Source organism: Aegilops tauschii, chromosome 1 (assembly GCF_002575655.3).
Source record: "Aegilops tauschii subsp. strangulata cultivar AL8/78 chromosome 1, Aet v6.0, whole genome shotgun sequence".
Taxonomy (NCBI): Eukaryota; Viridiplantae; Streptophyta; class Magnoliopsida; order Poales; family Poaceae; genus Aegilops; species Aegilops tauschii.
Genome location: NC_053035.3, coordinates 90989471 through 91016604, shown reverse-complemented (window position 1 = coordinate 91016604; position 27134 = coordinate 90989471). Strand labels below are relative to the sequence as shown.

Sequence of the window (27134 nt, the reverse complement as noted above, 5' to 3'; positions counted from 1 at the left end):
AGTTTGGTCTTCATATGAAACAATGTGGAATAGTTTCGCAACTCACGCCACCTGGAACACCACAGCGTGATGGTGTGTTCGAACGTCGTAACCGTACTTTATTAGATATTGTGCGATCTATGATGTCTCTTACTGATTTGCCGCTATCGTTTTGGGGTTATGCTTTAGAGACGGCTGCATTCATGTTAAATATGGCACCATCTAAATACGTTGAGACGACACCATATGAATTGTGGTTTAGCAAGAAACCTAAGCTGTCGTTTCTTAAAGTTTGGGGATGCGATACTTATGTGAAAAACCTTCAACCTGATTAGCTCGAACTCAAATCGGAGAAATGTGTCTTCATAGGATACCCAAAGGAGACTGTTGGGTACACCTTCTATCACAGATCCGAAGGCAAGATATTCGTTGCTAAGAATGGATCCTTTCTAGAGAAGGAGTTTCTCTCGAAAGAAGTGAGTGGGAGGAAAGTAGAACTTGATGAGGTAATTGTACCTTCTCCCGAATTGGAAAGTAGTTCATCACAGAAATCAGTTCCGGTGATTCCTACACTAATTAGTGAGGAAGCTAATGATGATGATCATGAAACTTCAGATCAAGTTGCTACCGAACCTCGTAGGTCAACCAGAGTATGATCCGCACCAGAGTGGTACGGAAGTCCTGTTCTGAAGGTCATGTTACTTGACCATGACGAACCTACGAACTATGAGGAAGCGATGATGAGCCCAGATTCCACAAAATGGCTTAAGGCCATGAAATCTGAGATGGGATCCATGTATGAGAACAAAGTGTGGACTTTGGTTGACTTGCCCGATGATCGGCAAGCCGTAGAGAATAAATGGATCTTCAAGAAGAAGACTAACGCTGACGGTAATGTTACTGTCTACAAAGCTCGACTTGTTGCGAAAGGTTTTTGACAAGTTCAAGGAGTTGACTACGATGAGACCTTCTCACCCGTAGTGATGCTTAAGTTTGTCTGAATCATGTTAGCAATTGCCACATTTTATAATTATGAAATTTGGCAAATGGATGTCAAAACTGCATTCCTTAATGGATATCTTAAAGAAGAGTTGTATATGATGCAACCAGAAGGTTTTGTCGATCCTAAAGGTGCTAACAAAGTGTGCAAGCTCCAGCGATCCATTTATGGACTAGTGCAAGCCTCTCGGAGTTGGAATATACACTTTGATAGTGTGATCAAAGCATATTGTTTTATACAGACTTTTGGAGAAGCCTATATTTACAAGAAAGTGAGTGGGAGCTCTGTAGCATTTCTAATGTTATATGTGGATGACATATTGTTGATTGGAAATAATACAGAGTTGCTGGATAGCATAAAAGGATACTTGAATAAGAATTTTTCAATGAAAGACCTCGGTGAAGCTGCTTATATATTGGGCATCAAGATCTATAGAGATAGATCAATACGCTTAATTGGACTTTCACAAAGCACAAACCTTGATAAAGTTTTGAAGAAGTTCAAAATGAATCAATGAAAGAAAGGGTTCTTGCCTGTGTTACAAGGTGTGAAGTTGAGTCAGACTCAATGCCCGACCATTGCAGAAGATAGAGAGAAAATGAAAGTCATTCCCTATGCCTCAGCCATAGGTTCTATCATGTATGCAATGTTGTGTACCAGACCTGATGTGTGCCTTGCTATTCGTTTAGCAGGGAGGTACCAAAGTAATCCAGGAGTGGATCACTGGACAATGGTCAAGAACATCCTGAAATACCTGAAAAGGACTAAGGATATGTTTCTCATTTATGGAGGTGACAAAGAGCTTGTCGTAAATGGTTACGTCAATGCAAGCTTTGACACTGATCCGGATGAATCTAAGTCGCAAACCGGATACGTATTTATATTGAATGGTGGAGCTGTAAGTTGGTGCAGTTCCAAGCAGAGCGTCGTGGCGGGATCTATGTGTGAAGCGGAGTACATAGCTGCTTCGGAAGCAGCAAATGAAGGAGTCTGGATGAAGCAGTTCATATCCAATCTATGTAATACCTAGTGCATCGGGTCCAATGAAAATCTTTTCTGACAATACTGGAGCAATTGCCTTGGCGAAGGAATCCAGATTTCACAAGAGAAGCTTCAATTCCATCCGCGATCAAGTCAAGGAGGGAGACATAGAGATTTGTAAAATACATACGGATCTGAATGTTGCAGACCCGTTGACTAAGCCTCTTCCATGAGCAAAACATGATCAGCACCAAGACTCCATGGGTGTTAGAATCATTACTATGTAATCTGGATTATTGACTCTAGTGCAAGTGGGAGACTGAAAGAAATATGCCCTAGAGGCAATAATAAAGTTGTTATTTACATTTCCTTATATCATCATAAATGTTTATTATTCATGCTAGAATTGTATTAACCGGAAACTTTGTACATGTGTGAATACATAGACAAACAGAGTGTCCCTAGTATGCCTCAACTTGACTAGCTCGTTATTCAAATATGGTTAAGTTTCCTAACCATAGACATGTGTTGTCATTTGATGAACGGGATCACATCATTAGAGAATGATGTGATGGACAAGACCCATCTGTTAGCTTAGCATTATGATCGTTTAGTTTTATTGCTATTGCTTTCTTCATGACTTATACATATTCCTCTGACTACGAGATTATGCAACTCCCGAATACCGAAGGAACACTTTGTGTGCTATCAAACGTCACAACGTAACTGGGCGATTATAAAGATGCTCTACAGGTGTCTCCAATGGTGTTTGTTGAGTTGGCATCGATCGAGATTAAGATTTGTCACTCCGTGTATCAGAGAGGTATCTCTGGGCCCTCTCGGTAATGCACATCACTATAAGCCTTGCAAGGGATGTGACTAATGAGTTAGTTGCGGGATAATGCATTACGGAACGAGTAAAGAGACTTGTCGGTAACGAGATTGAACTAGGTATGATGATACCGACGATCGAATCTCGGGCAAGTAACATACCGATGACAAAGGAAATGACGTATGTTGTTATGCGGTTTGACCGATAAAGATCTTCGTAGAATATGTAGGAGCCAATATGAGCATCCAGGTTCCGCTATTGGTTATTGACCGGAGATGTGTCTCGGTCATGTCTACATAGTTCTCGAACCCGTAGGGTCCGCACGCTTAACGTTCGATGAAGATTTGAATGATGAGTTATGTGATTTGATGACCGAAGTTTGTTCGTATTCCCGGATGAGATCACGAACATGAAGAGGAGTCTCAAAATGGTCGAGAGGTAGTATTCAGACACCGGAATGGTTACGGAGAGGTTCGAATATTTTTTGGGGTACCGAGGGGTTACCGGAACCCCCCGGGGAAGTGTTGGGCCTTCATGGGCCTTAGTGGAAAGAAGAGAAGGGCTGCAAGGGGTGGCCGCACGCCCCCCCCCCCCCATGGCAAGTCCGAATTGGACTAGGGAGGGGGCGGCGCCCCCCTCTTTCCTTCTCCCTCTCCTTCTCCTTCCCTCTCTCCCCCTCTTGGAAAAGGAAGGGGAGTCCAACTAGGATTGGGAATCCTAGTTGGACTCCCCCTATGGCGCGCCCCTCCTTGGCCGGCCGCCTCCTCCCCTCCTCCTTTATATACGGGGGAGGGGGCACCCCAAAGGCCAACAAGTCTTCTCTTAGCCGTGTGCTGTGCCCCCCTCCACAGTTTAACACCTGGGTCATATCGTCGTAGTGCTTAGGCGAAGCCCTGCGCCGGTAACTTCATCATCATCGTCGCCACGCCGTCGTTGCTGACGGAACTCTCCCTCGTCCTCAACTGGATCAAGAGCTCGAGGGACGTCATCGTGTTGAACGTGTGCTGAACACGGAGGTGCCGTACGTTCGGTACTTGGATCGGTTGGATCGTGAAGACGTTCGACTACATCAACCGCGTTACTAAAGGCTTCCACTTTCGGTCTACGAGGGTACGTGGACACACTCTCCCGTCTCGTTGCTATGCATCTCCTAGATAGATCTTGTGTGATCGTAGGAATTTTTTTTGAAATACTGCGTTCCCCAACAGTTTGATGCTTGGCTGGAAGGTGGGAGACTTATGATCACCTTCCCGGTGCTTTTCTCTTTTGCGAGACACAAATATTGCACGGTTGCATCACAATTCAGGGATGGGCAATGGGACCTCCATTTCACCCGAACCTCTCCGCCACTGCAGCCAGGGAGCGTGAGGCACTACTTATGTATCTTGTTGTTATCCAACCTCAACCGGAGAAGGGAGATGCTTGACGCCCAGCCTGTACTGGTAACCAGCTGTCCATTGCCTACTTCTACAACTTGCTTTCTTTCACCGGTGTGGACTGTCCGGTGGCTCCTTATGTCTGGGATAAGATCATACCCAATAAACATCAGGTTTCTTTGTGGCTTGCTCTCCGTGGACGGTGAACACCAGGGATAACATGATGAAAAAGCATTGGACGGCGCTTGTGCGGCACAATGGATGTGATCTATGTCCAGCCGTGGAATCCAGCTGCCACATTCTTCTTCGATGTAGGCTCGCAAATGTAGTTTGGGAGAAATTAGGCTTGTCTGATTCAGCTCGGGCTAATCCGATCTCCATGGCTTCGTTCTTTCGCAAACTGCAAGACACAAATACGACAAACTGTGGCACATCCTTTTTGCAGCCTGTGCGGTGGCACTTTGAAATGGTCGTAATGCGCAGGTTTTCGACAATGCCAGATGGTCATCAGCACAAATCTTCTCTGTAGTTGCAACCTCTCTTAGGTTGTGGTGTTTTAGAGCGCCAAGGGTTGTTGATCGAGCCGTGTTAAGTTCTAGGGCTGACACAGTTGAATAAGCAGCCCTCTCTGACTTCCAAAAACCCCACCCTTGTACTTGTTTTTTCTCTATTTCAGGCTTGCTGATGGCCTGCTACATGATCCGTGCAGCGTTAACATCACCTTCATGTAATTGACCAGGGTCATTCGGGTCCTTACCCGTTTTGAATGCATAAGGTAGATCATGATCTACCTTTTCTTTCAAAAAAGAATAATGCGGTATTTAAGAACTACACTACCAAACTAGGCCTAAGTATGGATAATGTTGGCTAAGTGATGTGTTTCCAAACCAAAATCACCCCCCCCCCCTCGCGTGCAAAAAAAACTCCCTAAATCTAATTCACACACACATGAGATCTATTTAAAGAGTCCAAAATTTGGTTCTCTAAAATGAGGGTAGCTTTCAAGCTAAACGGTTGTACAAAGTTGAGTTCTTTTATATGTGAAACTAGTTTCTTGTTCGGACTCCACCATATTTCTTGGATGCCAAAGATCAAAAGTTAACGAAAAGTGTAACGCCCACACGTGTGGGCGTTAGCCAACTCACCTACACGCCTCCATCACTGTCCAGTAACTTCTGCACGAATCTTGGCACGAATTAGCTGATTTTATGCCACGTAGGACAACTCGCGTGTGTGATGTGTGAGAGAGGTCGCCCACACATCCGTTTTACCACACGGAGGGGCCGGTGTGTGGGCGTTTAGCAGTTCGCCCACACATCAGTTTTCAGTCACGCACAAGGGCTGGTGTGTGGGCGTTTGCCATCTCGCCTACACGCCCGCCTCCTCTCCCACACCCAAGCTGCCAGTTGCCATGCGTTTTGCAGTGTACATGGCAACTACCCTAGTGTGATTGCAATCAGATGGCAACTCTCTCTTTTTTTACCCGAACATGTCAGTTGCCATATGTTTTGCATGGTACATGGCAAACTGCCCTAGCATGCACGTAAGCATATGACAACTCTTTCTTTTTAAATGGCAACTGCCCTAGCGTGCTTGTGAACACATGGCAACTCTCTCTTTTACCCGAACATGTTTTTTGACATGCCTTTTTTTATAGCGCTACATGGCAACTGCCTAGTGTTAGTAGGTGGCAACTCCTAAAGTTTTGAAATCATGGCAACTGCAGTAGACCAGACCACACATGGCAACAACTGTAGTTGTCCAAAAAATGGCAATCTGGAACTTTGACCTGAGATGGCAACTGCAGTTGAGCAAACATGGCAACTGTAGTTGTCCGACATGGCAACCGTAGTTCAGCAACATGGCAACTGCACTTAAACGAACATGGACAAGGGTCCGGCCCATGGCAACTGCGGGGCGCGCGGTAAAGTGTCACGTGAGGCGTGCGGGACCACGAGGTACGAGGCCTGACGTACCGGGCGTGTGGGCGTTATCTATTTCGCCCACACGCACGCGTGTAAGAGGGACCGGGAGGAAAAAAAAGAAGCGTGTGAGCGCTAGTTGTTTTGCCCACACACAGACGTGTGGACTGATCCTCTTAGTCACCACATAGAACGTGTGGACAGATTTCTTAACGCCCACACGTGTGACAGTTATCGGCGTCCAAAGTTAATTAGTTGCGGCCCCGGTTCCACCGTCTCTGAAAAGCGTATGTACCGAAATGTTGGTGTATTATGTATCTCGGTAAATAACATGCTTTGTCGGAATCGTAAACGCGTTCAAGGGCTCGTCTCCAAAACGGAGTCGACTGATTAGCTTCGATCAGCCTGCCTAGTAGTTATATAATGATGCGTATCTACGTATGATATATGTAACTCTAGTAGCATAGGCATCGATCGGCAGAAGGAACAGCACGCCGGCCGGTTCCAAGCAGCAGCGACGTTCCCTGTTTGGTCCTCGATCGCCTGGCAACGTCGATCGGCGGCATGGCGCTACTGAAGCGCAGCTTCACCGCAGCGCTGCTCGACGAGGGCGACGACCCGTCGTACCCGTTCAAGATGCCGGGCAGCCTCGCGCGCACCACCGCGCCGGTGGCCAAGATGATGCGGCTGTGGAACTACAAGCAAGGCTCGGGCCTCGGCGCGCACGGCCAGGGCATCATCGCCCCTATAAAGGCCATCAGGCATTGCTCCACCGCCGGCATCGGCCACTCCGAAACGACGTACAAGAACGGCCTGCATGGCGCGCCGGCGCCGGCGCCGCCAGCCCAGGACGAGTGGCACGAGTCGGCGGCCGTCTCACGAGCCCTGCGCCTCGAACGGGAGTGCTGCGAGAGGACCCTCGCGCTGCTGCGCGACGTGAAGCTTCAAGGCGACGACAGCGTGGAGACGGAGGAGGCGCTGGCGGCGATCGTCAAGTCCGAGGAGGAGCTCCGGGGGAAGAAGCGTGCGCTGGGAGCGTGGAGGGCCGCGTTGCCTGCTCCGACCGTGCAGCACATCGTGGAGCAGGTCCTCACGCCGAGGATGGCCATGAAGGCGCGAGAGTGGGAGCCGTTGTGGAGCCCGGGCTGCGACCACTGGCTACGTCCGTGGATCCCCTTGATCGGACACTTGCCGGAGAGCCTCTACGGCACCGTGGAGAGCAAGATCAGCGGCGGCTGCCTCGACGTCATCTCCCCATGGAAAGACTACTTCAGCCCCACGCATTGGGAGATCTTCTCCCGGCGTCACATCTTGCCTAAGCTCACACGATGGCTGCAACAGCTCAAGATCACGCCACCAAAGCAGCGCGACACTAAGTTTCTCGAGGTGATGTCGTGGACGCCTCTGGTGCGCACCCAAGACGTGGTGTCGATCCTAGAACAGGAGTTTTTCGGCAAATGGGAGGGCGCGCTGCGCCACTGGCTGCAGTCCGCGAGGCCACCGTCGGGGGAGGCCGCGGCGTGGTACGCCGGCTGGAAGAACCTCTTCACCCTGGAGCTGCTCGACGACGAACGCGTGCTCGCACGGCTGGAGGCCGGCGTCGCCATGGTGGATCGAGAAGCGGAGGACCTCGGCCGTCTTGTTTGTCAAAGTTGATACAACAGCTTGTAAGGTCGTAGACTTGTAGTCACTTATGATCAGCAATGTAATGGTTGTAGTCAATTATGATTAGCAATGTAACTTGACAGTGTTTCATAATCTGAATTATGCTTACAAGTGCTGCAGTGTTTCACATGCGTTGCCAAGGTTTTTAATTTCTGAAACAAAATAATTTCGGAGCTCACTGAAATATGCGAAATTTCGGAAATTTCTCATATTTCGGATTTTGATATATCAAATTTCACTTAATTTTAATGAATTTTAACACAATTTAAATTTATTTTCAAATCAGTTTAAATTTGCATCGATATTTTGGGGTTAAAAAATATTTTGGTCCCCACTAAAATATGCGAAATTTCGGAAATTTCACTGAAATTTCGTTGAAATTGTTAAGCGTTGCCATTATCAACTTGACAGTGTAAGACACCAAGCATACATCAAGTTGTTGCATTGTGGCGAACTCTGACAGCCCTTCTGTGCACTTTCTTCACTGATAGAGTGGTAGAGATGCACTTTCAGGCCCTTCCCCTACGCCATATTTGACACTCAAAATCAATACATATTGCAGCAAAGGTGCCTGTGAAAAATTCAAAATAGTAAAGGAGTCTAAATTCAGATTTGCAAGTTTTCGTGAATTTTTGCAGTTCTACTCTACTAGATTTTGTGACAGTGTAAACAAGGCACATCATATCTTCATCTTTCGACATTGCTTCGCAGAGATCTCTGCCTGGACGTAGAAGAAGCTGGGTTTATGGCCGGGTTTATATGGCGAGGCAGGGGCATCCTAGGAAACGGAGATGGATAAAAGACTAGAGACCCAATGCTAGCTGTTGAAGAGATCCATACGTGTTATGTTCTTATTGGCTGAAAGCCTGAAACACCTCCTAAAGATAGCAAGTCTTGTTGCCCTGAAGTGCATATTGCTTTGTCCATTGATCAAACCAAGCATTTTGTAGAATATTACATTTTTTCCAGAGATATCCAAATTCTGCAGATGAAAACATATGATAAATACATTGTTCAAATATTTGCTCAACCAGAATTTTCTTCTTCTAATTGATGTGGAGTGTATGAAAAGTGCTTAATCAGGCTTTGCAATCACTGAGAATGTTGTTCATCCAGTGCAGCAGTTCTTTTGATGGGCGCTTGTCAGTGATGCTCCAGGGGGGCATATTGGGTGTGCTAGTGCCACCAAAAAACTCATTCGGAAGTTCCGCAAATTCTGAAAAAGAACCTATTTTAAGAAATTTAAAAAGGGATAACTTCTGCTATAAGTTTGAATCGGATACTATTCAGAACCACTTCCTTGGCACAATAATGCACAGCCAAGTTGGATACAAAGAGGAGGAATTGAAAGAATTGAATGCTACTACTGAAATCTTGATTCTGACGAAAAATAGAAATAAAAAGGTGATTAGTTCACTAGAAAATATATTACAGCCGGATAGTCTTCATAGACATTGAACTTGCAACACAGGCAATTCGATTCTAACAAACGGGTCTCAAGATCTTGCTACTGCATCTTGCAATTCAACAAGGCATAGACATATAAATATATTCTTGTTACTACATCTTGCAATTCAACAAGGCGAAAAACTTTGTAGACATTACTTTTAGGATGGCAGTAAATACTACTCCTTCCATCCCATAATTTAAGATGTTATGAAAATTAATATACCCATAATAACATCTTATATTATGGGACGGAGGGAACTCTTAAATTTCATGCATGCACCACAAGCAATTCCAGTAAAACTAGCTTACATCAGACAGAAGAGTCAGAATAGATACAATACACGCTGGAACATACACTGTTTGAGCATGTATCATGACTGGTTCACTTAATGAAGCTTCCTTACATTAAAAGGATCTAGAGAATCTGGCAGACTACGACTGAATAACTAAGAGTTACAGTACATCAGAAATACACAATCGACCAAGTGACCTTCAGAAGCATCTTGTAGTCCCCGCAGGTGATACTCTCATCATTGTAACCATTGCGCCTTGGAGTAAACTGAACAGTGCAGGCACATAACTCATCATCACCGACAGCAGCAGCAACAGTCAACACCAGCATCTCATCCACAGAGACCCCTACTACGCGCCGCGCCGTTTGTAGGACTCCATTGTCACCTGCAGTTAGCGCACCACTCACTTTGCTATCATGTAGCACAATGTCGCATGGAATGCTGGTAGTAGAAGCGACAATCTTCCCATGGAATTCATCAGGTCCCTCAAGGATCTTGATATCAACAGTGCCCTCCACCGACCTCCTAATGAATGTATAGTTCAAATCCAATATGCTGTGCATGCTGACAAGTGTTTCCGTCTCAACCACATATTCGGGACTAAATTCCAGCCTGCGGATAGCATCCACCTCGATCAGTCCTTTACTGAGTCTATCGTCATTGACACTCCTCCCATGCACATCCTTCACCTTCAGATTGATTTCAAAGAATATATCATCGCATACCATGAATCCTCTCTTGGGTCCAGTCAAAATCAATGAATCATCCTGCAAGACCAATTTGAATAGATAAATTCCAGGAGCTTGTTTCTGGGATTGATTGAACTACCCTTGCTTTCGGGTTCATTTTTAGCTATGTTCTGAATGATGAAACAAGGTAATTAGACTCAGAAAAATTATACTACATCTGTGCCCATGTTTTTTTTCCTCCTTTTCTTATTGTGCAGATTGCTGTAGTGCCATAAACTCACGCACGCAAGTGATAAACCCCTGGCTCCTAACACTATTCGCTATAATAAGACAACTAATTGAAGTATTGTTAAAATCAACATCATATGGAACCTACGAAGCACCGATACGGATACGAGTATCGGTATCGGGCCAATATGGATACGTAAATTCGCCATTTTGAAAAAGTGCCAATACGGGGATACATTTTACTATTTTTAATTGAAAAATAAAGTATAGAGGTTAGGAACAGCATATTACTTTCATGTTTGCTCTCCTGAGCATGCAGCTACTAGCCTCGCCTGAGCGAGGACGTTGGTGAGGAGGAGGGGCAGTTCGTCGCCGGCTAGCCGCTGCCTCCGCTGGCACTGAGTGAGCAGCCGCCACCTGGTGTGAGCTTGAGAAGGAGGAAAGAAACTTGGAGGGAACGGATGGGGGCCATCAGGGTACTAGGGTTGCTGGTTGCTTCTTTACTGGGTTGAGAGGGCTGTTAATTGGGCTGGGCCGTATCCAAAACGTATTGGCAAAGTATCGGGGGAGTATCGTAATTGTTTTAAATCATTTATTCAAGGATACTCCATGGATACGCATCGGGGGAGTATCGGAGGCAAATCGGTATCTGATACGGTATCCAATACGGATTTGCTGGTTGGCTCAAGTATCTGTACATTCGAGTATGGAACAGATACAAAACTAGATCCGTTATTCAAGTATAACATACAAAACCCAAATATGGATTACTGACATACAACATTCATAAGTAATCATTTATAGAAGTTGTGCACAACTTAACTCAGAATTTCTCCGTCAGGAAATCAGCATTTTTTTTATTAAATCAGAGGACTGATATGAGGTACCAGTACAAGAAAACACACATTGATATATTGTATGTGTCTGTGGCAGTAATACCTTTGAGCTGATGAGCTGGCAATCATCCTGGTCGCGCCGGAATATATAGACACATTTTCGATCCAGACTGTCCCTGGCTATGATGGTACCGTAGACATACAGTGGGTAGCCATAGTCAGAGGAAACAATCTTGATGGAGACAACATTGACTGAGTTTTTGAGCCGGAATCCCTCTTTGAAGATTTTACCAGTATGTCGCATGGGACCAACAGGTGCTGTCAAATGAGAAGAAAACGCATATAAATCAATCAAAGAGAGTAACAAAAGAGTATGTATGTATGTATGTATGTATGTATGTATGTATGTATGTATGTATGTGTAAACCGAGCCTAATTGAGGAATGAATTTGAAAGTGGCAGCCTTTGCTTCCGAATAAATCTAGCAGAAACTGAAAGTAACCTTCAGATAGAATTTGATGAATGAATGATACTGACCGACTGGTGTTTGAATTGAAATGAATTAGACATGCATAACGAAGCAACAAGGTTCGATAGGCTTGTTCTGTTGCAAGGGGAGGGGTATGAAGGGGATTTGAGTGGATTGAGGAGGATTAAATCTGCTATGAATCAAAATCCACCTCCAAAAGAGGTTTAACCGAACATAACGAGATGCATAGTAAGGGGGATTGGATTGGATGGGAACGTACACTCCTCGTCCAGGTCGAGTTTGCCGTCGAAGAAGTAGCGGACGCATATGAAACAGCCCTGCTTGGGGTCGTACTCGCTGTATCGCGGGTCCACGGAATACTCCGCCGGCTCGCACCGATACTCTTCTTGGTCCCACTCCCACTTCGTCGCCGCAGCCGCAGCCGCCACGGGAGAAGAATCGCCGCCGGCCATGGAAGAGGACTATCTCTCTCTCTCTCTCTAGGGTTTGGTCGATCCAAGAGTTTTTTTTTTTCAGTTGAGAAAGATGGACGAGTCGGGGATCTCGAAATAGAAAGAGGAGCCATATCATATCACAACTTGGGCCCTTTTAGACGCGCGCCAGACGGTCAGAGGCCTAGGCCCATTCACTGTGTGTCGTCCGACACATAGTGGGCATCCATTCGGCCACTCATCATCGTGTTGGACTCGTTGGGCCATTCTGGCCCATAGTGGCTCTCACGCTCACCCCCCAACCAAGGACAAGACAACGAAAAACGCTGCCTTCCCTCAACACACACACGCACGCACCGGCGCGCGGCTTGCTTCACCATCGTTCTCAGCCAGAAAAACCTCGCTCCTCCGGCAAAACCCTAGCCGAATCTGGTACGATCTGCTGAGGTTCGACGATCGGCGGGCCAGCATTGGCGGCATGGATCCTTTTCAGGTGCCGACCCCCCTCTCTCCCCGCGCCCCTTTTCTCATGGGCCTCGGCACAAAACCCACTTTTCTTAATCCTGGGCCTTAATCACTTTATTAATTGCGGTCCGTGGGGTGTGGAATCAGTTCATGGTCCGATTATTTCCCCCATCAAGTAGGGGGCGTTCGGTTAGTACGGCTGGCTGGGATTGGATTTCTCGCAGATTTCGTGTCACGTGTGCGTTTGTTTGGTTCCGTACGGATTTCCTACATTTATTGTTGCATTTATTGTTATATGATTGATTGGGACGATATACAGCAAACACAAGTTGCTGGCAAACGAAATAGTACTAGATAATACTGTTCATCCTGCATATACTTTTACATGATGATGGGATCTTACGGCCTTTGACCATCTCATCAACACAAATTGGTATCTTCTACCGATTGATTGCATGGTTGGATCCTATGCTGATGTTATATAATCTTTACTTGCAGAACTCTCCGACATTCCAATTGCAGCTGGACGAGGATCCTGAGACTATGAGCACTAATTACGACGCTCTGCTCGATGAAATTACCCAGCACATCAGACAGCTTTGGGGTGAATGTGTTGGAATATTAGGCAAGTTCATGATTAATTCCAGTAAATAATTCATGACTAGAAAAGATACTAGCTAGCATGCAATAATCTAGCAAACTAGAAGAACAGCAAGACATGCATAACAGCAGCAAACACGTAACAATAGCTGTAGAAACAGACATGAACAAAGGACTTTGGACGTACTGATCGTTAGCTATTATGGGTGCGACAGTGTTGATGACGATGTTGGCGACGATCTGCTGCTGACGGCGATGAATACGACGATGAGTAGCACCGCCCGACTTGGACGGAAGACGACCCGTGATGACGAATTTGAGCAGTCGCGCACAACGCTTCCCAAAAACCTAATTCGTCCTCTCCCGGTGCAGGATCGCAAAGACGAACGGTTCCGGAGACCTGCTCTCCCACGCGCCGATGCACGCCGGCGTTTGGGATGGAGTAGACTACGATGGCGGCGCAAGTTGTGAGATGAGGCAAAACCCTAGGTGTTTTTTCGGTGTGTCTCTGGCCGCAGCCGGTAGCTGTATATATATTAGGACCAGAGGCGGTATTGTGTCGCGACCACAATCCCAAACCGACTCGGTTTCTAATTCGTATACTTATCGGACAAGAAATCAAAAACTTGTCTGCCAAGACATAAAAATAAAACGGCAAAAGGAAGCTGCGCTTCTGCAAGGGGACGGACCGGATTTCGGCGGACCATTCACGCGCATGTACGTGCCGCCTCGCCTCGCCTCGCCACGGCCCGGCCCGGCCCGGCGAGGCGAGGCGAGCGAGCGCGCGCGTGTGGTTTTCCCTTTCTCTTCTCACACACCACTTAGAGTGGTGGAGAGAACCCACTATATAAAGAGGTCCAACTCTTCTTCAACTTCCAAGGTGGGACTAAACTTAGCACCACCACTTGCCATTTTACACATGGGCTTTGAGATTTCAGAAATTGCTATGGGCCTAGCCCATTAATTCTAACAATCCCCCACCAGATCTCAAATACCCATTTAGAGATTTGCCTTCTCTCACCACTTGTTAAATATACCAGTGTTTCAGCAGAGACTGTTAAGTTAAACTTCTGCCTAGAACTTTAAGCTACATCCATTCACAACTTGACAATGGACTATGCCTTGAATTGCTAGTTTTGTGTGAACATGTTTCACTCAAAGTCTTAACCAGTACCTGACCGCCAGTAGGCTACCCCGCGGTTTGGAGCTTATACGTCATACTCCCTGGTCTCTTCGTGAGCTTACTAGAGATCACCCAAATCTCATAGATTGCGACGTTTACAGTCAGAACTCATATAGGTGTGTTCTTTCAAGACTGCTCTGTAGGACAGCATCTATGCTAATTATAGCCAATAGAACCACATTAAGGCATGTTGCCAACCTGCCTTACAGATCTGAGCCTTACAGCTCTGAGAGTTTTGCATCTTCACTTGGAGACGATCATAAGTTATTACTCTCCTCAGTTAACCAATAGCTTGTTCTTCCCAGATCCTAATTCACGGGATCTCCGATCACAAAGGTTGGGTTACTACTATGGTGTAACATCTATGGGTCTCATACCCATCTCCCTCGATGCAATATCTATCACATTTCGTGATAGTCCCTTTGTAAAGGGATCTGCCAGGTTTTTGTCTGTTTGTATATACGTAACAGTTATTACTCCGGAGTTTCTCAACTTCCTGACAGACTTCAAACGTCTTTTCACGTGTCTTGATGACTTTGCATTATCTTTAGAATTGTTCACTTTAGCGATAATCGTTTGGTTATCACAATTCATAAGAATAGCCGGTACAGGTTTTTCAACAACCGGCAAGTCCATCAAGAGCTCACGCAGCCATTCTGCCTCAACAGTAGCTGTGTCCAAAGCAGTTAATTCTGCTTCCATAGTTGACCTCGTCAATATGGTTTGCTTGCAAGACCTCCATGACACTGCGCCACCACCATGAGTAAATACATACCCACTTGTTGCGTAAAGTACATCAACATCGGAGATCCAATTTGAATCACTATATCCTTCTAGCACAGCAGGATGCCCTGAATAAGTAATTCCGTAACTCATAGTACCTCTCAGATAGCGCAAGACCCTTTCTAGTGCATGCCAATGATCATCACCCGGGTTGGACATGAACCTACTCAGTTTGCTCACAGCAAAAGAGATATCTGGTCTTGTAGCGCTAGCTAAGTACATGAGTGAACCGACAATTTGAGAGTATCTTAATTGATCTCTCGTTTCTTTCTTGTTCTTTCTGAGTGTCACGCTGGGATCATAAGGTGTTGGAGAAGGCTTGCTATCCATAAAACCGAATCGGTTCAAGACCTTCTCAACATAGTGAGATTGCGTTAATGTAATCCCACTCTCATCCTTAATAAGTTTGATGTTTAGAATTACATCGGCTTCTCCCAGATCTTTCATGTCAAAACTTTTTGATAGAAAAGACTTGACCTCATTAATTGCATTAATGTTTGTACCAAAGATCAGTATGTCGTCCACATACAAACATAATATGACACTATTGCCCCCACCATGGCGATAGTAAACACACCTACCAGCCTCGTTAATGACAAATCCTGCAGAAGTCAGAGTTCTTTCAAACTTCTCATGCCATTGCTTAGGTGCCTGTTTCAGACCATACAAAGATTTTAACAACTTGCACACCTTTCTCTCTTCACCCTTTACCACAAACCCGTCAGGCTGATCCATATAGATCTCCTCTTCCAACTCTCCATTGAGAAAAGCTGTCTTTACATCCATTTGATGAATGATAATACCATAAGAGGCAGCCAAGGAAAGTAACACTCGAATGGTGGTCATTCTAGCAACGGGTGAATAGGTGTCAAAGTAATCTTCGCCTTCTTTCTGAGTGTAGCCCTTGGCCACTAGCCGCGCCTTGTACTTATCAATAGTACCATCAGGCTTTAGCTTCTTTTTGAACACCCACTTACAGCCCACAGGTTTACAACCATATGGTCTATCAGTTAGTTCCCAAGTTCCATTAGAAAGAATTGAGTCCATCTCATTATGAACAGCTTCTTTCCAATCATCTACATCCGGAGATGCATATGCTTCTGCAATCGTCTTGGGTGTGTCGTCCACAAGGTATACAATCCTTTGTCTCTTGTTCCTTCTAGGAACTTCATTGTTTATCCTTCTCAAGGACTTCCTCATGTGATTGTTCGAAATATTCATCAGTTGTACTAGATTCAGGAATTATCTCAGAAGAAAATCTAGCAATGCTATGCATATCTTTCATAGGAAATATGTTCTCAAAAAATGTTGCATCACGAGATTCCATTATAGTATGAACATGCATATCAGGTACTTCAGATTTTACCACTAAAAACCTATAAGCAATGCTCCGTTGAGCATACCCTAGAAAGACACAATCCACTGTCTTTGGTCCAAGTTTGCGTTTCTTAGGAATAGGAATATTGACCTTTGCCAAACATCCCCAAGTGCGCAAATAAGAAAGTGATGGTTTTCTCCCAACCCACTCCTCATAAGGGGTTTTCTCTTTATTATTGTTGGGAACTCTATTCAGGACATGACATGAAGTCAATAGAGCCTCCCCCACCATGCCTTAGATAAACCAGCAGTGTCTAACATGGCATTCACCAAGTCAGTCAATGTGCGGTTTTTCCTCTCGGCCACTCCATTTGATTGAGGTGAATAGGGAGGCGTCCTCTCATGAATAATACCATGTTTCTCACAAAATTCATCAAAAACTTTTGGAAAATACTCTCCACCACGATCGGACCTAAGACGCTTGATCTTTCTCTCTAGTTGATTTTCAACTTCAGCTTTATAGATTTTAAAGTAGTCTAATGCTTCATCTTTAGTTTGTAACAAATAAACATAGCAAAATCTAGTCGCATCATCAATCAAAGTCATGAAATATCTCTTTCCACCTTTTGTCAACACACCATTCATCTCACAAAGATCAGAATGTATGAGTTCTAGAGGTGCCAAGTTTCTCTCCTCGGCAGCCTTATGAGGCTTTCGAGGTTGCTTAGATTGCACACAACTATGGCACTTAGAACCTTTGGCAACTGTGAAGTTCGGAATTAAACTCATGCTGGATAGCCGAGACATTAAACCAAAATTAATATGACATAAACGAGAGTGCCAAATACTTGCATCATCATTAACATTAGCACAAATTTGGTTTATTGACTTATTGCAAAAATCTGAAAGAGAAAAACGGAACAAGCCTCCGCACTCATAGCCTTTTCCTATAAATTGTCCAAATCTTGACACGATTACTTTATTGGACTCTAAAACTACCTTAAATCCATCTCGACATAGAAGGGAGCCGCTAACTAGATTCTTGTTCATAGTAGGGACATGCTGCACGTTCCTTAGTTGCACGATCTTTTTCGAAGTAAACTTCAGATCCACCGTGCCAATGCCACGAACAGAAGCATGTGACCCATTCCCCATTAGGACGGAAGAATCCCTTGCGACCTGATAAGAAGTAAACAGGGAGATGTCAGCACACACATGAACGTTAGCACCCGAATCAATCCACCACGAAGATGATTGAAATACTGAAAGCACAATAGGTAAATTACCATACCCATCAGTATTGCTAGCGGTCACCATGTTGACAGTCTTGGAGCTTGTTTTCCCTCTGCGGTCTGCACGTTCAGGGCATTCCTTGGAAAAGTGTCCAGGCTTCCCACAGGCGTAGCACTCTAGCTCAGCCTTGTTGAACTTCTTCTTCTTGAAGGTAGTAGTCTTGGTAGGCTTGTTGAAAACAGGTTTGTTCTTCCCTTTGTTCTTGTTCTGTGGGTACCTCTACACCATGTTAGCAGTAGGCTGAACCTCACCTCCTTTTTCAGTGGTATCTTTAGCCCGAGCTTTTTCTTCAACATCAAGAGATGCAATCAGATTTTCAACTGATATCTCCTGTCTCTTATGCTTCAGAGTTGTGGCGAAATTCCTCCATGAAGGAGGCAACTTTGCAATCATGCACCCAGCCACGAATTTGTCGGGTAGAACACATTTAAGGAGTTCAAGTTCCTTCACAATGCACTGTATCTCATGAGCTTGTTCAACCACAGAACGGTTATTCACCATCTTATAGTCATGAAAACTCTCCATGATGTACAGTTCACTGCCTGCATCTGTTGCACCGAATTTTGCATTCAGTGCATCCCACAGAATTTTTCTGTCGTTTATGTGCATGTACACATCACACAGACGGTCAGCAAGAACACTCAGAATGCATCCCACAAACATAGTATTGGCTTCCTGGAATTTTCTCCGATCTTCGTCGGTCATTCCCTCTGGAGCACCAACACTAGCATGGAAAACTTTCAGAGCAGTAAGCCAGAGCGTGGTCTTCACCTGCCACCTCTTAAAGTGCACACCGGTAAACTTATCCGGCCTCAGTGCATCAGCGAATCCAGCCATAGTTAACTCAGGAAATTGCCTATAATTAGGTTTTTGGATTGGTGGAATATTAGGCAAGTTCATGATTAATTCCAATAAATAATTCATGACTAGAAGAGATACTAGCTAGCATGCAATAATCTAGCAAACTAGAAGAACAGCAAGACATGCATAACAGCAGCAAACACGTAACAATAGCTGTAGAAACAGACATGAACAAAGGACTTTGGACGTACTGATCGTTAGCTATTATGGGTGCGACAGTGTTGATGACGATGTTGGCGACGATCTGCTGCTGACGGCGATGAATACGACGATGAGTAGCACCGCCCGACTTGGACGGAAGACGACCCGTGATGACGAATTTGAGCAGTCGCGCACAACGCTTCCCAAAAACCTAATTCGTCCTCTCCCGGTGCAGGATCGCAAAGACGAACGGTTCCGGAGACCTGCTCTCCCACGCGCCGATGCACGCCGGCGTTTGGGATGGAGTAGACTACGATGGCGGCGCAAGTTGTGAGATGAGGCAAAACCCTAGGTGTTTTTTCGGTGTGTCTCTGGCCGCAGCCGGTAGCTGTATATATATTAGGACCAGAGGCGGTATTGTGTCGCGACCACAATCCCAAACCGACTCGGTTTCTAATTCGTATACTTATCGGACAAGAAATCAAAAACTTGTCTGCCAAGACATAAAAATAAAACGGCAAAAGGAGCGCAGGGGGACGGACCGGATTTCGGCGGACCATTCACGCGCATGTCGCATGTACGCCTCGCCTCGCCTCGCCTCGCCTCGCCACGGCCAGGCGAGTGAGCGCGCGCGTGTGGTTTTCCCTTTCTCTTCTCACACACCACTTAGAGTGGTGGAGAGAACCCACTGTATAAAGAGGTCCAACTCTTCTTCAACTTCCAAGGTGGGACTAAACTTAGCACCACCATTTGCCATTTTACACATGGGCTTTGAGATTTCAGAAATTGCTATGGGCCTAGCCCATTAATTCTAACAGAATGGACAGCAGAATGGAATGGTAGAAGGTATTTTAAGCTTACCCAGGGTGCAGGCAAATTCATTATTGCAATACTCGCTCCACAACACTGGGTGCGCAATAACAGTGATCCAGTTAGGCTATTGTTTTCCTTCCATAATCTGTATTGTGATGGTTTTCACCAAAAGGGCAAGTGGTACCTGTTTAAAGATATCTATCTAAAAATGCAAAAGCGTGGAGAAATTGCAGGAACCAATGTAAGATCACTTGGTTTTACTGGCAATTATAGCCAACTGGGTCCTGCCTTCAGTAGCATTAGTTTAGGAGGTTATGCACTCTTCCAACTTTACAGATGCATTGCTGAGTTTCCTGGGTTAGAAATCAAACCACACCTCAAGCTGGGCGTGGTCAGCTTTTCAGAGGCCATTCGATTTCCACTGGTTCGACAGTACATACGTAACGCATGTCCATGGGTCTGTCTCACGCAGAGGATGTTCAATGGTTATCGAATCATTTCCAGGATTGGTCAGTTTACTGTGAGAAGATACGTGACGGTAGAGATGCTTTTGAAGCTATTCCTGGAATAGATACCTTTGACGACCTGCTTGCACTTGTCATTATGATACTGTAGATGATCTTTGGTAGCTTAACAGTTGACAGATGCACAATGATACTATAGATGATCTTTGGTATCTTAACAGTTGACAGATGCACAATGTAATCCTCATCAACAAAAAGAAGGTCATCACTCCTCTGCAACTTAAAATAGGTACCGCTGACTGTGAGCCCTCAAAATTTAGCCCATTGGTACTCAGTCTAAACAATAGCATGGGATGTCAAGGACTGAGCAAGTCATACTTACCTCTGTTATCTTTGGGTTCTTCTATGTCTGAAGATAGAACTTGCTGCAAAGAGTTTCATATTCAGTGGATAACCGGCAAGATGCAGAACTAAAGTGACAAAAGAGAACAAATAACAATGTTATGGCTGCCAAATGTTTTATGTATGGATGTCAGGAACTGTGGTTTCATACAACGACATTCGTAACGTTTCTACTGAAGAAAACTGACTCAACGACCATCCTGGTCTCTATAGCATTTAGCTTAATTGAGACAACATGTCTAACTGGTTGCTGAAGTTCTTGTCACCGAGGTCTGGCAGGTTACCTCAACTGGCCAGCTGATTGAAGTTAACTTCATATTGGCCCGATAATCTCTTTATTGGTTGCAGAAGAAGCAACATACATGCCTCCTGCTGAAATTGGCCATGCTTAAGATTCAGTTTCCATGCCCTTTTCTCTTTGAGGTGACCCAGCATATGGAGTTCAGCAGACCTCAAGTCTATAACCAGAAGGGCTTACACAAGATAGTGATTGGTTCTCTGACTGCCATTTTCCACTAAGTGGGGATTAAATGCCATCAACCACCTCAAATCCACGTATGCTCTGGAAACACTGTAATGATTGACTGTTTTATGGAACTAGACGTTCTGGTACTGATGGAGAAAATCAGAGGATAATGCAAGATAAGCTCAAGGCCATTGGACATGTTGCCTGCTGGCAGATGGCTTCTCTTAGAGCATTTTTCTCGTGTGTCTTTTTGTTATTCTTGTTCAAGTTTTTACTGTTCTTGTTTTAGAGTGGCGAGACGGCCTTGTAAGCTTTTTCTTCTTCAAATGGAATGACTACTAAGAATCGTGTTGGCAGAAAAAAAATGTTCGGTTTTTGTACTCAACATATTGCCTGTTTCTGAGCAATTGTTTCTGAAGTGTAGTGCTTGGTATGCTGTTATTTGATCTTTAAAACACAGGACCTGCCCTTTAGATTAAAGCACCTTGCCGCACTTCCACTGTTGGATACTCGTGAAACAGAATATAAATGGCGCAGGTAATAAGGTAAAGTTGTTATCCACTTCAATGAATCCTCAAATTATTGTTGTTCGAAGGCTTTAAGTATATTTGTTATGCCATTGCATGAAACTCACCTTGACAATTTTGTTATTTGCACTGCAATTTCTGACAGTTTTGCTATTATGTTATGCCTCTATGATGTGCCCCGTCTGGTCACCCACCTCCGTCAGATCGAAGATTGGCCGCTGCTCTCAAGCGACCTATATGATTCCCTGTCATCGGAGAGGAGGGCTACCCTGGAGATCTGCAGGTGGATCCGGTTCCGAAGATGGTGCCCGGTAGCATCGTGCTGGTCATGGGCCAGAGCTGCCAGTCGAGTGCTGCGCAGAATGAAGCAGCCATAGTGATGACTCCCTGCAAGTTGGCAGCTGCTTCTTATGGTCCACACATCCTCTTGTGGCCTTCTCTGCAAAAGGCATCCTTTGCCGTCTCCTGAGGCACTAATCTATCATCTGTTCGTGCAAAGGAGTTGCTTATTCAGTTGGATTCTATATGGAAACATGTTTGGGGAGTTCGAATTGAGATTATGAGTGGTCTCTTCTTCTGTTTATGTTTCTGTGCTTCAGAGCAGCAAGGATTCCCCTTCATACTAGGTTAATTTGCTGAAGATTTTGATGGCAGTTTGGAATTCCATTGTGGTAGCCCCCCCCCCCCCCCCCCCCCCCATTCCTAGAGAGATTTTGACTCAATTAAGACGAGACATGTAGATCTCCTGGATGCTTAAACGTGGAGATGTAATTGCTTTTGCATGTCGATGTGATACAGTGACACTACTTGGCGGTTCTGCACATGAAAACATGTCATGTGCCTTGCCTACTGCAACTCGTGTCAATTGACGAGAAAAGAACCTCAGTCAAGAAGCTAAACCTGGTCGTTATACCTTTTCTTCTACAGCTTTTAGTCTAAATATCTTAGTCTGTAGTCAAATACTCAAAATGCACTAACCTTTTACTCTGTACAGGATTTTATGTATTTCTCTCATGCATGTTATTGCCTACAGTACTACTCCCTCCGTTCCCAAATATAAGTCTTTTTAGATATTTCAACAAGTGACTACATACGGAGTAAAATGAGTGAATCTACACTCTAAAATATGTTTACATACATCCGTATGTTGTAGTCCATTTGAAATGTCTAAAAAGACTTATATTTAGGAACGGAGGGAGTAACATATATTGATATTATGTCATATAAGGTTAATGTAAGGAAAACCACTCTATATTCCACTTTGCACTGCTTGTATGCTGGGTTTTTTTTGGGGGGTAGAATAGTATATGTTGTTATTATCCTCATTTTTAAATTTTGTTCACAATGTGTCCAATTATATTATTGTCAAGAAGCATCCACTGCTATTACTAATTTATCTTTTATCATATACATGTTTGTTCAAATAATGGCCCCAGTCTTCTCAACATGCGCATGGGAACATGTATGGTTATGATTCAGGTTTACGCATGGTATAGTTTGCTTTAAACTAACATTTCATGCACGGATTTCACTATATATGTCTCAGATATGACATATGCAAGTTTTCTTATGTAAAAAAAGTTTCCATATGTCATATCTGAGACACATATGCGATACATGTTAATTGTAAAGGATACTAGGGCCTGTTCGGCAACACACCCCATACATCCATACTTGAGTAGTTAGGCTCACCGTTTCTTATGTTGCAAAATCATTTTTTGCATGATTACCATCTTAAGTGAGAAGAAAATGATGAAGTTAATTCATCTTAAAAAAATCATGAAGTTTATGTGAATATGCTGTGGACAATCCTTTGTGCGGCATGTGGTATCTCTATTCTGTTTCCTTCTACTTTATTGCCAGATATACCCTTATTATTTGGTTGAATCGATACATGTTTCCCTGCACTGCTTGCTTGTCATATTGCCAATTTTCTCAAATACAGGAGCTGCGCTTTTCTCAAATCTAAACCCTACTGCTGATAGTGGCCCTTTCTATACTACTCCCTCTGTAAAGAAATATAAGAGTGTTTAGATCACTATTTAGTGATCTAAACGCTCTTATATTTCTACAGAGGGAGTACCAATCGACAAATTAAGGATGAAGGATAATCATCCTCTATTCTCAATTGACAATTGAGGGAAATTGGGAATCGAGAGAAATCAGGAAGAACACTGGCAATGGGTTCGCTGTTGCAATTGCCGCCGTGAAGCCGATTTGCCGATGAGTGTGCATGCCATTTAAACATGTGAATTAGTCCCTTGTTGTATATGATTGTGAAATTGTTCTGTCTCTATTTTCCTCTGAAATATGGATATTCAGATTCTGACATCTTTATCCCCTCACTTTTCAGCTATCCTATCTTATTGTGGATTTAATAATTTGGTGGGGCATGAGAGGATTCATAAACGATTTCAGAAAGAAGTTAAATGTGCCCCCTATTGCTTATCCCAGCACATAACATGGACCCATGTCACACTTAGCTAGATGGTACGAGCAGCATTGCTGGGGTAGGTTGTCTCTTCTCGAAATTTCTTTTTATTTATCCATTGATTGTGTGTATACACTGGAAGCAGATTATGAAAGATACACTCCCTATTTTTTAAAGGGGTTCCTACTAAAATTTTCGTTACTTTCTTAGGGTCGTGTTTCTAAGATATGCCTTGTTGTCTTTGGTATGACAAATACTAGAATCTGCATTGCTTCCTAATGGTTACTTCTATAAACAGGCAGTATTTATTTTTGTTTCATCTCTTGGTGTCTGTGGCACTGCTTAAATGATTGCTAATTTGATGCTTAAATGATGCCTGGTCCTCCTTACAAAGGTCAGTTATACAATTGAAATTGGATGAATTGGGGTCTCAATTGCCATTAACGTACGCCATGAATGGATTCACACAACAGTTCATTATTTAATCCTTTTTTGTTAACCTTCTGTGGTTTACATGAAACAGATGAGCAGGGAACTCAAGACATTAGGCGGTTCGTGGGAAGGTTGGATGATAGAGGAATAACTGAATAAATAGGTGGGCACCATGATTTCTTTAGATGCAATGTAGTATGAAACGCTTGGACTAATAGAGATTGAGCAAAACAAACAATTTGAATCACTATTTTTATGGTTGCTCCAGATTTTTCTCGACAGGGATCATCAAAATAAGGTACTTCCTGTTTTTTGCTTTAGTTTGTGAACATAGTTCCTTTTTCATCCCTATCATGATCTGTGTGGAGGATCTTGGTCAGGCTTTATCTGATTTGATTTGGGTGCCCTTACTGTGTAGTTGTCCTTATATATCTGAGACACATATGTGATACATGTTAATTGTAAAGGATACTAGGGCCTGTTCGGCAACACACCCCATACATCCATACTAGAGTAGTTAGGGCCTGTTCACCATTTCTTATGTTGGAAAATCAGTTTTTGCATGATTACCATCTTAAGTGAGAAGAAACCATGAATTGGTTCATCTTAAAAAATCATGAAGTTTATGTGAATATGCTGTGAATAATCCTTTGTGTGACATGTAATATCTCTATTCTGTTTCCTTCTACTCTATTGCCATATATTCCCTTATTATTTGGTTCGATACATGTTTCCCTACACTGCTTCCTTGTCACATTGCCTATTTTCTCAAATACAGGAGCTGCACTTTTCTCATGCGAACTTTGTTGAGATTATGATTGAGCCACATGGTTAGCTACTCGTAAGAATTCATAAGACTGGTGTTTGTTTCTGAAGTTATTGGTGACACTCGTGTTTTCCATAAGCTCCTAGAATTAGTGGTGGAGAAGGTTTCCCGACATGGGTACGCATAGTAAAAAATAAATAAATGTAGTGCAACGATTTAAGACATAAAATTTCACAATAATGATAATGAAGCTACAAACTATTCTTTGTAGCGACAAACATTTCTAACAATTTAGTTACGTTGCAAGAACAAGGAGGATTGCTCACATTTTGATCTTCAACCTCAAAGAGACTTCCCTGTCGGCATTGTGGTCGAAGTTACCTTGTGTGCCTTTGAAGCTCTGTCGTACAAGCGTTTCCAATCTCATTCAAATCACCACGCTTGTTCTTCATCTTTCACACATATAACTCCACAAACCAAAAGTTATGCATATTAGATAGTGGATGGCGGATACTTGTAAATTTGAATGTTCTTTTTTATTTGCGGGGTTATAAATTTAAGCATAATAATGCATAAAAATCACCTTCATTCTCTAGCGCCTCTTTTGTGCCAACTAGCACTGCCAAGTTTTCTAGCAAAACAATGCAAATCGTAAGTCAAATTCAACTGAATTCTTCGACATACCAGTCGAAAAATTAAGGATTAACGATAATCATCCTCTATTCCCAATTGACAATCGGGGAAAATCGGGAATCAAGAGAGATCAGGAAGAACACTGACGATGGGTTCGCTGTTGCAATTGCCGCCGTGAAGCCGATTTGCCGATGAGTGTGCGCAGGCCAGTGCGCCGTTGGCGATTCGCCGTCGCTGCCGAGGACCAATCGCCGGCGATCTGCGATGGGCGACGATGCCCCAGGAGTGCTCGATGCGGCGATGCCAGAATCGTAGATTGGCTGTTAGCGCACGCAATGCCTGTCTCTCTCACGGACTTTGAGCCCCCAGCCCCTACGTCGTCGGCCCAGCAGTAAATCTCAAGGGCCAGTCTTAGCCCAAAGTAACATATTGGTCCAGTCCAGGTGCTCGTACGCTTCTCTTTGTATATAACACTAGTAAAAAAAACTTATATGATGAAGGCATATGACAGGATCGAGTGGGAATATTTGAGAGCTATAATGCTCAAGCTGGGCTTCACAGTGCGGTGGGTTGATATAGTGATGAATCTTGTCACCACAGTTAAGTTCTCTATAATGTTCAATGGTAATAAATTGCAGGAGTTTATGCCAACCCGTGGAATCAGACAGGGGGACCCCATTTCCTCGTACTTGTTCCTGTTAGCAGCAGAGGGCCTTTCGTGCCTCCTTAAATTCAGAAATGAGTCATCCAATTTAAGTGGTTTATAGGTAGCTTTCTCGGCTCTACCAGTGAATCACCTATTATTTGCTGATGATAGCCTGCTGTTCTTCAAGGCCAATAGTGTGGGTGCTAATGAGGTAAACCAGGTTCTGGACATTTACTGTCAGGCAACTGGTCAACATATAAATTTTGCAAAGTCATCAGTCTTCTTCAGCAAAGCAGTGCCTGAGTCTGTGAGAGTTCAGATTAAAGAGCTGCTTAATGTTCCAAACGAGACACTAAACGAGAAATATTTAGGAATGCCATCTGACATTGGTAACTCAAAGAATGGTGCCTTCAAATATCTAAAGGATCGGTTGTGGAGCAAAGTTCAGGGATGGATTGCATGCTGGAATTTTATCTATTTTTGGGCCTAGCCCAATAAGCAATTTCAGAAATTCCTAATAAATCCTAGAGGCCCACGCAGCCCATTCATGCAAGGCAAGAGGTGGAACTAAAGTTTACGCCCACATTGCTAGTTAGAGGGAGTTTGACCTCTTTATAAGGGAGGTTTTTATTCCCACTTGTATGAGCATGAGAACAAGAGGGACATCCACGCGCGCTCCTCCTCCGCCGCCCGCCTCGCCACGCCACGCCTCGCCTCGTCACGACGCGCCGCGGCGCGGC

At 44.2% G+C, this 27134-nt stretch overlaps 2 protein-coding genes and 1 long non-coding RNA gene across 3 annotated transcripts; 1 reads left to right on the top strand and 2 right to left on the bottom strand.

Annotated features, from left to right (window-relative positions):
* Window positions 1–6568: 6568 nt before the first annotated feature.
* LOC109768732 (septin and tuftelin-interacting protein 1 homolog 1-like) lies at window positions 6569–7866 on the top strand. The gene has a single exon (XM_020327465.4). The coding sequence runs from the start codon at window positions 6655–6657 to the stop codon at window positions 7744–7746; it is 1092 nt and encodes a 363-aa protein (XP_020183054.1). The 5' UTR covers window positions 6569–6654; the 3' UTR covers window positions 7747–7866.
* Window positions 7867–9493: 1627 nt separating this feature from the next.
* Window positions 9494–12299, bottom strand: LOC109768729 (uncharacterized). Its single transcript, XM_020327463.2, has 3 exons — window positions 12000–12299; window positions 11354–11568; window positions 9494–10264 (listed from the first exon to the last, which is right to left on the bottom strand). The coding sequence occupies exons 1-3, from the start codon at window positions 12190–12192 to the stop codon at window positions 9668–9670; spliced, it is 1005 nt and encodes a 334-aa protein (XP_020183052.1). The 5' UTR covers window positions 12193–12299; the 3' UTR covers window positions 9494–9667.
* Window positions 12300–17342: 5043 nt separating this feature from the next.
* On the bottom strand, window positions 17343–26098 carry LOC109768730 (uncharacterized). The gene is made up of 5 exons (XR_002234170.4): window positions 25896–26098; window positions 25699–25746; window positions 25442–25582; window positions 17811–20516; window positions 17343–17698 (listed from the first exon to the last, which is right to left on the bottom strand). It is a non-coding gene; the product is annotated as an uncharacterized lncRNA (long non-coding RNA).
* Between the last annotated feature and the right edge of the window lie 1036 nt (window positions 26099–27134).